General features: G+C 36.4%; 1 protein-coding gene and 1 long non-coding RNA gene across 6 annotated transcripts in view; one reads left to right on the plus strand and one right to left on the minus strand.

Moving 5' to 3' along the window:
• LOC121670756 overlaps nt 1-12,455 on the plus strand; it is a 119,690-nt gene that overhangs the window by 51,951 nt on the left and 55,284 nt on the right. For all 3 annotated transcript variants that reach the window (XR_006018245.1, XR_006018244.1, XR_006018243.1), the window contains exon 2: nt 10,703-10,820. This is a non-coding gene — a long non-coding RNA (uncharacterized LOC121670756). The remainder of the gene's footprint in view (nt 1-10,702; nt 10,821-12,455) is intronic.
• The window catches only part of PDE11A (phosphodiesterase 11A), a 117,612-nt gene that overhangs the window by 47,535 nt on the left and 57,622 nt on the right, over nt 1-12,455 (minus strand). For all 3 annotated transcript variants that reach the window (XM_042041385.1, XM_042041387.1, XM_042041388.1), the window contains 3 exons: nt 12,034-12,101; nt 11,572-11,664; nt 8,862-8,912 (listed from right to left, as the gene is read on the minus strand). In XM_042041385.1, the coding sequence (XP_041897319.1) occupies nt 8,862-8,912; nt 11,572-11,664; nt 12,034-12,101 (212 nt within the window). The remainder of the gene's footprint in view (nt 1-8,861; nt 8,913-11,571; nt 11,665-12,033; nt 12,102-12,455) is intronic.

The raw sequence follows: 12,455 nt of genomic DNA on the forward strand, positions 1-12,455 counted from the left end.
AAAAAAAAAAATTGCTGGATATGAGACTGGACATAACATGGCTGAACCTGCACGGATATTTCTCTTCAGTCTCTCAGTGACTTGTGCAAGAAGGACACGCTGTCTTGTGCTGGGAACATATTCTACCACATGCACTCACACAAACATTGTGGTGGTGTGAAATTGCACTGGCATTACTTTTCAGGATTTTACGGCTTAACAGAAATGCTGCTTGGCGACCAGCCTTAAAGTGGAGCAAGGATGGCACCCAGTGGCCAAACAGATTCATCTCAGAAAAAACATGTCTCCCACTCTCCACTTTTGAGTGTTTTACTTATGAAAAGGTTCTACCTCTAATATCAACTTGTTAGAAATGTCAAAAGCCTTTAAAGAACACTGCGTTCTTCCTCTGGGGGACATTTATGTTTCTTGCTGTAAAATACTAAAAACAAACAAACAAAAATCCTGTAGAAATATTGCCATTAATAATTTAAAATCAACACAAGCAAACATTTATGACAAATAATTGCTTGCAGCTGGCACACTGCACAGAAGCAGAAATAAAGAAAAATATTTTTTTCATTTGTAGGGTATATGCTAAATTAAAAAAAAAAATCCTGTTTTTAAATCCAGTACAGCTAAGTTTTTTAATTTTAAAATTAAAATTGATAATATCAATGCCAACTAGAAATTTTCTATCTAAATAAAGTTTGGTGAAAAGCAACTTCATTTTTTAACCAGAAAATGCCTAGGTATAATTCTCAGTCTGCTGGGGCTACAGAAGGAATCAAGCACAGATAAATAAGGAATAATTTAAAATGTGAAATATTATGCCATTTTTATAGATTTCTTTGAAAATTCTTTCATGAGACAAAATAAACACTACAATGGTCTTTCTGGAGCAGTTGGGAATGCAGGTCTCAGAAGAGTGAGCTGTCACATACAGGGCCAGCCCAAGGGATGTCTTATCAACTGTGTGGGGAATAACTTGCTCCTTGTTGGTGGCAAAATAACTATGATAAAGTCACACTGAAGAACTCCTACATTACCATCTTTCACTGAAGTACCTCAAATTTTAAATTATGCTGGCCCACTTTCAGTGCAGGAGTCTTTGCTAGATAAATTTTTTTTCCTGTCTGAAAATCTTTCCTAACAGAAATTCCAAAGTCTGTCACTGACTGAAGTACACTACTTTATTATTTGGCAAGTGTTGTTTTTTCCTTTTTAAATCATTCATCAGATATCCCTCTGGCTTGGATGGCAATGTAAATATATTCCATGCCTTATGACTTTTTGCATGGTTGCTGGCTACCTAGGGTAGCAATGTTGAACTGTGTTTATTCCTTGATGTTTTCCATCTGACAAGGGATTCTTACGGAGTATGGTGACTGATCAGATGGAAGAACAGACAACAGGTCTGTTGGGTACTAAATTATGTCACCTTCACTTGGGAGCAATACTGTGTTCCAACAATTGCTTTTTCTAACTTGTTTTTCTAAGCATTCTCAAGACCTGGACCAACTGTAGTTTTGCATATGGAAACAGATGCAAGAAACACAAAATTTCCCATGTGAATAACAAAAATCCAGTATCTGGGAACAGCAAAGTAGCAGCATGCTTTTTTTAGTATGGACAACTTAATAATCCTAAGTGTTTTATTACTTCTCTGCTGAAAATGTCTGTTGTTTAAGTGTCACTGTATTACTGTGCATAATTACTAAGAAACTGAAAAACAGCCACTATTAAAGGCAGTAAGTCAGTGATATTTTCAACTACATGGAATGGTTTTTTTTAGTACTGTAAATATTAGAGTATAGCAGAAATAATTAGAAATATCTAGATCAATTCAAGTCTATTTCAGCTTTAGAGAAGGCAGCTTTTTAAAGTAACTAGTACAAAGACTGTTTTGATCAGGCACATATTTTAATTTTGTTATTTTCATTGGTTGAAGTTTATTACTTTTTAAAGTATTTAATGAGGAGATTTAAGCTGTGGTCTAACTATGAAGTAGTTGATCTCAGAACTAGTCATTTATTATTTAATATTTCTAGTTACTGTGTGTCTTTACTCTGCAGTTAGAATATAAATGTTGATTTTTCACTTCTTCTTTTTAATCATAACGCTGAAGATCCCTTCTTTTTAACCCACAGTGTAAATGTATCCAAAGATTATTCTGCATAGCATAAAGATATAGGAATAAATATATTTTGCCTTTGCATATTAAAAAAATTCTACAGAAGTTCCTTACTGAGTTCTGTAATGCCCTTGCCCTGAAGCGATCCAGAATCTATTCCTTGCTGAAAGAAGCCTATATCTTTTAAAAATTATTTTAATGACTTGGCTAAACTCATAAATTAACAGAAAAAGTTGTCTGGGTATGATTATATGATTAAATTGTGGGCTTCAGCTAGATTCCAGGCACAGGCTTCTTTCTTTTGCCTTAACTCTCTCAATCATATACAGTTTTTCCTCAAAAGAAAGATTTCTTTTAAACCAGGATTTACTTATCTCCTACACCAGAAAATAAACTGGTTTTGTGCAAGCTTATCATGCAAATGCAATACAGTTGCATCACACAAATGTGTTGCAGTCCAAAAGTAGAATTGTTGAAACCTTTCACAGATGTTTTAATATTTCTGTCCCCTCTTTGCAAATGGGAAACCAAAACATGAAGCAGTGCCCTGCCCTGCTCAGATAATTTGGCAACACAAGGACAAGGAACTTGCCCAGTTAGACTGCAGACATTTAGAGGGTGGAAGTATCCTCACAACCACTACAGCCTCCCTTGAACTCCTCCAGAGTCAACAGGCAGGGCTGGCTGGACACAGGATGGCAGCTCAGTGCTTGAGCCTCACCAGGCTAAAATACTCCTTGTAAACCTTACCTCCACAACATCTTGGAAAATTCATATTCCATTGCCCCAGAGGGAAGGGAACATTTTACTCTGGGAGCTCTATGTTTTCACCTGAAATAATAAATGTGGCCGTTTTAGAAACACAAGAGGAATCTTTTCAGCAACCTTTTGCAGCAGTTTAATCTCATCTTGATTACCTATGCTGAAATTTCAATAAAACTGAACGTTTAAATTTTTGAAACCAAATTCAGAATTCCCACTAGCTTTCTCTATTAACTATTCCTTGAATTAGGGTAGGCACTGTAGTACGGCACCAGTCTAGCAGGACAGCTCCAGAAGTAATGTGTGAAAGGTGCTTCTCATGTCTCTGACACGTAAAATTAATCTGACTTTATTTCTGATAAAACACCTCATGGAAGAAAATAAGCAAAAACCCTCAGGGAATATTATTTGAACTGAAAAAACATACCCCCCTGGTGCACTCCTTTCTGCTTTGGTGAGCTGTGCCTTGGAGATTCCCTGACCCAGAGAACATCAGTCTCTGCCTTTTCCTTCTGCTAATTCATCATTTTAACTCATTAACATCTACAGTGATAGGTCATATAGTTTAACTACTAGTTTGCTGAAGAGACATTTTTAATCAGATTAAAATCTCCACCCTAATTTCATCTGATGTCCCTAAATCCAGACATTTTATGAGAAAATACCATGAACAATCTTTCCCTACTCCACTTCTCCATGCCATTCCCTGTTCACTGAAACTGGAAAAAAATTGAACTACAGAGCACTTGCTGGAAGTCAGATGACAGCCTCACATTTCAGAAACTAGTATAAACACTCAGTATTTTATCATTATTTTCAGTGTATGCAATGTGTTCTTGACTTCTTATTTCCACGACAACTGAAGACATGGGCACATGTCAAAGTGTACAAAATAACGTAATAAATAAAGACCTTGGTTTCATGAATTACGAAACTCTTAACACGGTGCTTTAGGTCTTGTCTTATGTGGGCAGTGGATGTGGAAAAGTAGAGAAATAAACTGTGTTTTACATCTTGTGATCCTGTACCTTTCTCAAAAGGGAAAAAGGGAGCACAATTCAATTTCAACGCCCTGGTTACCCTGAAGTTTTCTTTAGTTTTTTTCCTATTGTTGCTATTTTCAGCAGAACCTGAGCAGCTGGAATAGCACTAGGGAAAAGCTCAGTGCCAGCCAAAGGGAAGCGTGTGTGAGCAGCCTTGGAGGCCAATCTGGAAAATCCTGCAGCATGTGAAGAGCTCCGTGTTTCCCCACACACATGGCCAGGCCCACGGGTTGCAGTGCTGACGCTGCAGTGTGACTACGGGCTTGTGGGTTTGGTAAACACAGGTTACCAAACAGATTGACACAGCAGTGCAACAGAACAGCAGCAGTGCATAAACCCCCCATATTCTATGGCAATATTTCATAAATGGTACAAGACAAAGGCCACATTACCTTTCTGAAATTTAATTACTGAGGAAGACTATGAATTAATTACTATAAACTACTAAAAATTATTTAATTACAAGCTTATAAAAGTAATTAAATTAGTTCTAAATTGAAAGATGACAATAACATAGCCAAGGAATGCCTTCCCTATTGCTTCAGAGATTGAAGATAAAATCAGTACAAAAATTTCATTTTTTTTCGTTGTGCTGCCCATTGTTACACATTTAAGGGTGCATAAGGCGTGAATAACAAATGGTAAATCATGCGTAACTCACTCCAAGTATCAAATTCACATAGATCCATCCTCTTTCATGGATTCAACTCTTTACATTGTCATATACAGTAGCAGTCTTAAAAGTTATTTATTGTTTAGTTCAACTCTTTCCATCATTCTGTAGTTAAATTAGTGTTTTTAAGAAAGACACAAAAGCCTCCCTATGTGAAGGTAGATCTTAAATAGCCACACTTCAGGCTGCAAAATTGAGAAAGGCAGAAATTGTTATTCATGCTACATTTTGAATTGAAGATTCTGTAAATCAGGTGATACATTATTTTCCATTGTGCATCTCTCCTGTGTGCTGTTTGACCTAAAAAAGGGAATCTCTCACAGGGCTATAAATAATGCATCATAGTCATTAAATATTGATCTGGCTTATACCATTGACAGCTGCGCAATTAGGCTTGCTTCTTAAAAATAGCTTCTTGTACACTGCCCATAATAGGACAGTGGTTACATATTCTCTTTGGAAACTACATTGGTTAAATTTAAAGGTGATGTGTGTTTGTTGAGCTGCTTGCTAAGACACAGGACTTAATCATTACTGTCGCATAAATCAGTAACTCTTGCTATAAATATCCAGTCCTGGACACAATTCTGCATTATTTACTCATGTATCTATATCTGTCTAACACATAACTATATTTAGGCTCACAGAACTGGAATTTCAGTAAGAAGAAACCTGGCACTACAGGACTATCCTATAGGATAGCTTCAATCTTAGATTAATCAGACTTCAAGTGCCTTATCTATTCCAGTGACACAAATGCTTATAGCTAAGTACTAGCACTAGTACACAACAGAAATGACAGAATAGTCTTTCAAGTCTAAAATACAAGGGAGAACTGAGTTGCCACAGTTTCTAAAATAATAGCTGTTTCTAACTTTTTGAAAATAAAATTAATATTGATATGGGGATGATTCAACGGTGCATTACTTTAGCTTATCCTGCCAAAATTAAGTTTGAATTTAACATAATTATGTAGATGCAAGGGAGGAGAAGCATTGTGATAAATCAGGCTGAAGACTCCAGACATTGTCAGAAAAATTTGCACTCAAGGTGATGGGGTTTTTTGTTTTACTTGCAAATGCCCATGAAAAGCAAAGTTTAGTTTTTCTTCCTGTATCTGGAGGAATGGTATCAGAAATCTACTTAGCATAGTAATGTGGCACATATCAGAAAACCTAAAAAATATTATGCAGTTGTGTGAATTTAACAGTATAATAAATATAATTTTTTTTTGGAAGCCATCATAATCTAAACCTAAAAATTAAAACCCAAAAAATCTAAAAATATTTAGTAGCTAATTGTATGACATGGTCAATTTTCACATACTCACGTTTCATTGTTCCGTACTGTGAACTTCCCTCTGTATTTTTCCAGCTCCACCAGCAATAGTGCTTTGCACTTTTTCCCAGATAAACATCTGGAAAAAGGTATTTAATTCCTTAAGGGTTTCTTATTAAGGTGGGGTTTTCTTCATTAATTCTTAGATGGGATTATAAGAAACAGAAATAAATGTCATTTATCTTACAGAACCTGGTCACAGTGATTATGCTTAATTCTTTAAAAGATAGCAGGTATATTTGTTAATTTGTATGTTTGTGAATTCATCCACTAACAGTAAGAAATTATTGATGAAATTTCAAGTAAAAAAAAATCAACTTTTACTAGTCTGCCTAGGCTTTCTATAATGCAATAAGATAATTCACTGGTAAAAACCAGAGGAAAAATAAACTTCAAGTAGACTTACAATTTTTCACTTTTTATCAGAATATTCTTGAGATCCTAACCAAATAAAACTTAATGGAGAAACAGTTTATGAAGACTATAAAAAATAAGATTATAAAGAGGGAAAGAAAAAACTTGTACTACAAGAGTATGTAATTATTTCCAAGCTTCTGGGGTCCGGTTACAATATATTTGAGGTAATATGTTGAGAAGTTGCCAACTCAAATGCATTGTCACTCCAAATCATTAATTACTGCTAGGTGCTGTGTCAGTCAGGAGCCAATAGTGAGCTCCTGGCATTACTCTCATTTAGATGTTCCTATCGTGTGTGTGTCTGCTCTGACTGAACCAGGACATCAGGTAAATCGTAACAGACGTGTGCTCTGACATCTGCCAATAAATCACCACAGAGAGAGGGGACAGTTCTAGCCTCAAACACCCCCAGAGGGAGGGATGGTTTATTAGCCAGTCAAGTCTAGAAGATGACCCTAATATAACAAAGGGCTTACACAAAATATAACAATATAATGAACAGAGAAAAGAACAGTGATTTCAGGGTAGGATGCCGTGGGAGACCTCAGCAGGGAAACCGGCTGCAAGCAGGGAGATGGGAGTAATTTCATCCCACAGATGGATGGCCCTCTCTGGGGATGAGCTCTGTGTCACAGGCCCACAGGACATGCTGGTTGTCTCTGGGATTTTGTTCTTCTGTTTTGTTTACATCCAGTGGTGTAAAGGCATTAACAAAGACTACTTGAGACTCATTTTGTCAGGAACTGAAAATGAGAAAACTGGATATAGGCAAGGGAAAAATTTTCTGAAAAAATAGCTTAAATTACTTTAAGCATAGCTTGGTTATATTCCTTTTTTTCTCATCTATGTTCTTCATTGGAAATGTATCTTTTGGCGTTACTAATGAATAAATGCTTTTCATTTCCTTTTACCTTATTATTAACCATTAAATGGATAGTTGCATGCCTTCAAGGTAAACAGATCATAAAAAGACATTTCTTGGAGACTGGTCTATCTATTAATGAAGTCACCTGGGAAAACAAGTAGAATAGCTTCTCATCACACAAGCATCTGAGTCCAAAGGGTAACATAGCAGGCTGTTATTTCAACTGCACAGACTGTGAAAGAGAGTTGTCTTGCAGTGGCTGACAGCAATCAAGAATGGCCCTCTTGTACATACAAAGATACTGGTGGAATCCTGAGAGTCATAGAAACTGTATTACAGGTGCTTATTCTAAGGTAAATGGAAATACAAAAATAAAATAGGAAATTGATGAATCTCTATCCCTTTCTTTCCTCTCTCTCAACACAGTGTTTAGCTCCTTTTGCCAAACACTGAATACAACTTTTTGCACACACAAAAGTATTTCCTGTAGTGTTGGAATGATCTTCAAGCAAGACTTCAGTAATCTCATCTTCAGCACACACAAGTTCGGGTAACCGTACCAGTAACTACAATGAAGGTAGAATATTATACCCTTATCACCAGGTATCGATACAGAGTCTTAAGGCACAGCCACCATTTGGGCAATAATCTTCAAACTAATTAACTAGCAAGAGCTGCCCTTCCTCAGCCCAGATAACTCATCAGTATCAGCTCTATGCCAGCCATGTTTTCAAGAGTAAGAATTACCACCCAAGAGCTATTTTGCAGCCAGACAGATGCCAGGGTTCCAGAGCAGGGAATGACAGCAGCGTGGGGTCACAACAGTCCAGATCTCCTTCCCACACTTCACTACAGTCTCTGATGCACTTTGTGTCCAGGAGACCAACAGTGATACCCACCATGAGAGCCTCCCAAGCAGCTTTGAGGAGCCCTCTACCAGCATTGCCTCCTCATAGCCAAGGGAAGCATCACCAAGTTTCCCAAGTGCCTCCTCAAGCAGGAAAAGACAGTCTATCACAAAAGCAGCTCTGGATTGCTGGCAGTGATTAAAGATCAAGGTCACTGTTCCCCCCACTCTCTAGCCCATGGAAAGGCAGGATTCAGTGAAAACATGTAATTATTGGTCCCTAGCAATGCTACACTCAGAACACATCACTTCCACATTCTGCCCAGGGTTCTTAGAGGAGTTAGAAGATTCCTCATCTTTCCATCCAGCCTTCTGACCCTATGCACAATCGGGATAGAGAATGTTTTGCTTTTTTAGTAAGCACAGGGCAGCTTCCACGCTATAAGCATGGAAAGTCTCAAGTTCCTCTCTTTTTCTCTAGTCTCTCCCTCATCTCCTACATGGTATGACTTCCCTGTGATGGTTCCTGCTGAGGAGGCCACCAAACCCACACTGACATGCAGTGCCAGTAGCTGGTGCTGGCACAATGGGACTTTGCTGCTGTGCACCCACCACTGCAGCTCTTGACCCTTTGAAAGACATCTTCCACCTTCCCTACTTAACAGCCTAACATGTAATATGTCCTTCATAAATCATTGTTAATTAAGATTTTCCGCTTATGATGTAAAACTTCTCTCAGATAATCTACACTAATATTAATTTACTGTTATATTTTCAGAAATAAGTAGAAACTTAAATCTTACCTTGAATTTATCAACTTCTGCCTTCGAACATGTTGCATGATAAGACAACACCTGCCCCAGAACAAAAGATAAAAAACATTTTCATACACTTGACGAGTAGAAATATCAGGGTGCTGTACTGCAGTCTAATCAATTATGTTTACAGCCAATTTAATTAGCATTTATGTGATAATTCAGTTCTGATTGACAGCACATAATAGCTAATTGCAGGTTATCAGGCAGACATTTGGCATTTATATTGCAGGGAATTTTATAGGGAATAACGGACAGTAAGTAATTTAATATTATAAGGATTCCTACATTATTCTCCTGGAGTTCTACAATCAAAAGAGAAAGAATTTAATGTTAAAATAACAGTAGATTTACAGACTTTTAATAATGCCTTCCGCTATACTGAAAAGCTTAATGCCTATACTAGTGGCACATCACTGCATCCAAATATCAGCACCTCTAGGTGCTATGTCTGACATTCTCTTCAATACCATTCTGGAGATGGCAGCATCAAATAAAATGCACAAAGTACTGTACACGTGCTCTTATTACCTACTAGTATGCATCCATTTATATGTAGTACATTCTATCCTTATGGGATGATACAAACATTGAACAAGCACTGCAGAAGGTGCAAGAGCCATTCTGTGTTCTGGACCCACCGCGATCTCTGTGTATGGGACAAGCTGCTGGTCCATGAGGGAGCTCCCAGAGCCAGAGCACTCCCAGCAAGGACAGGTCCTCCTCCCCACACTGCAACACCCAACCTGCTGATGCGCTGTGAGCTTTCGTACATGCTTCTCATTTTGAAATAATTTTCATCTATGAATGTCTCTGTTATTCATACAAATACCTAAACTGTATCTCATATGGCTTTGACTTGCAATACCTTGTGGCAGTAAGTCCCAAGATATATTTACTCTTATCAGTTTTGGAGATGCCACCTTTTACAGAAATTCATTCCTGCACTATAAAAGAATAAATAACAAACATAAACTCATTTATTCTGTACCCCATTTTACTTTGTATAATTATAACATCACGTCCTTTCTCGAATAGTATCTATTTTTCTGTCCAACCATATTGCAACTTCTCTCAGAAATTGGTAAGATTAGTCAAACTACACCCTCTGCTATGACAGATGACACTTAGTACCAAAATTCTCATCAAGCTTCTCCTTGATCTGTGTTCAATATATCCCTCTAGATTTTTACAGTCTTCCTTAGTATTTGTTATTCTAATCTTTTAATCATTTGGATATGTTGTTTCCTTAATATAAAAGAAGTATTTAGCCTGGCTTTGAACCTTTCCTATAATTTATTTATGTTTTTCTCTTCTATTTATTAGTCAATCTTATCAGAATACTATATGAAAACCTGTATCAGTATATCTGGATAAGAATCTTATTATGATATATAAAAAGGTGATTTATTTAACATCTGATATCAATGTAATTTTCAAGTGCCTTTCATTGCCATTATAACTAAATATATAATACCAATGAAGTAATCTATTAGTGAAAATTGAATCCACAGTCCTTCATCTTATGCCATTCTACTGATCAGTACTTTACTCCTGCATTTTCCATCACTTTATGCAAATATTATCAAGAGCTGTTGCCCATTTATAGAAATAATTACTCTTCATTGAAGAATAGTGACTATTTCTCAAATCTATACTCTACATGTAATATATGGTTATTAGTCTTTTTTTAGATCAAAGAAAAAAGCTGTATTTTAAACAAAAAATTCTCAATTTTCTTTTATTTCAGTAGCAAATAAACTTCTATATGAAGTTTCATCCATGTGTATCTGTGTGTGACATCCAGCACTGCTTGTTTTTCTTGCCAGCAGGAGCATTCATTCTAAGGTGTCACATTGCACAAATATCTCAGACATATGAGGAACTTGCACTTATTCATGGCTACGACATGTAAAGTATAAGGGATCTTGCAGGAGGCCTGAAAAGGTAAGCTTTTAACTTTTCCTCCTAAATGGATAGATATATACAAATAATAAAAGAAATCTGCTTATGCTTAGAATTTCTAACACCAACTGTCTTACCGACTTTGGAAAGCCTTAATATGCCTGTGTGCATCACAGGACAGAACCCCACTATGCAGATTAACATCTCCAACCCTAATGCAAAGAAAAAAAAAAAGCTCCCTTATAGCAATACAGTTGGGTTTGATTTTTGTTTTAATGGAAAGAATTTCATATCTCGTTCAGGCCAATGTTATTTTTGTGGTCCTTATTGTAATGGTGAGTACTGGATAAACTCAAAGGAGTTACACAGGTGAAAGGTGCACACATCAGGGATAACTAGATCATTTTCTTCTCTTATCACACGTGAAATTTAAAACAATACCAATATCTTAGTGATGTTACCCTTTTCATCAGAGCAATGTTTTAAGATTAATCAGTCTTGCATAATGCTTTTTGAAAGATCTGAAATTTCATTCAAACCGCTCATAATTATTACTGTAGTAGGAATAATGTAAATTTATAAAGCTACCCTCAAAACTCCAGGCTTTTTTCTCACTGAGATTATCTTTAATATGATAATGTTTAAAATCTCCAGATACATAACAGATGGCAGTGCTATATTGTTGAATCTGGTTGGAGAAGTTTAAATTAATTGTAGGTTTTTTTAGTATAGTGGGCTCTTTTACATGTGACACTTAGGAGAAAGAAAAGGTTTCATGAAAATGTACACATACGTCAAGAGCCACAGACTGTTTTGCCCAGGATTTCTTCACTTGGTCATACATAATTGTGTTGTTGATACCCAGGCCACAAAAAATAACAAAAGCCTAAAATTTAAAAGAGAAAAAAGAAAGTCAAATATGAATCAATCATAATACAAGCACTAAGATGAATACTGGCTTAATCATTAAAAGAAATTGCATGGAAATATTAGGAATAATCATGTTTAAACAGGTTATCTTAGGAATGCAGGTGAGTCACTGGCCTCCAGATGAGACATTAGAGGCCAGAAACTTGTTTTAATTAGGATGCCACCTTCTAAGTGAGGATTTCTGAGAATTAATGTCAAACCACCAATATGGACAAGATATTCTCGCCCCCTCCCTGGAGTGGACTGAAGTGGACTGAAGCAGATTACTCACAAATACCAAATCCTACTGAAAAAGTATGTTAATGCTGAACTGAATGCCTCTTACTTCAAATAGTCGCTGGTCAGCATCGTCAAAGGATTTCCCATCAAGCCTGTTCAACACTTGAGCTACCCCTTTAGAAAGAGTTAATATGAATTATAATCTTCATTCATTAATTCACAATGCAGAATGCTTTATTCATTGATAAAATGTGTGTATTTCAAACTGAAAAGGAAAATGCAAATATTTATTCTGAAAATCACTAAACAGACAGACGTGCAATAGTTTGATTGTTTTGATACCAGTACTTTCAGCTGTTATTCCTTCCTCTCTAAGTATAATACTGCAAATCTAAAAGTTAGTCACAATGCTCTTCACAAAAGGTTAAAGATCTATTCGAGAAAGAACTTGATCACTTTGCTAACAGCAATCATATAAGTTGTCCTAAAAATTTGGAGTTACCAATATAACTTGCTGAATCAGTACCT

Source organism: Corvus kubaryi, unplaced genomic scaffold (assembly GCF_017639235.1).
Source record: "Corvus kubaryi isolate FWS band 111438036 unplaced genomic scaffold, C.kubaryi_AGA036_p1.0 37396, whole genome shotgun sequence".
In the NCBI taxonomy this organism is placed as follows: Eukaryota; Metazoa; Chordata; class Aves; order Passeriformes; family Corvidae; genus Corvus; species Corvus kubaryi.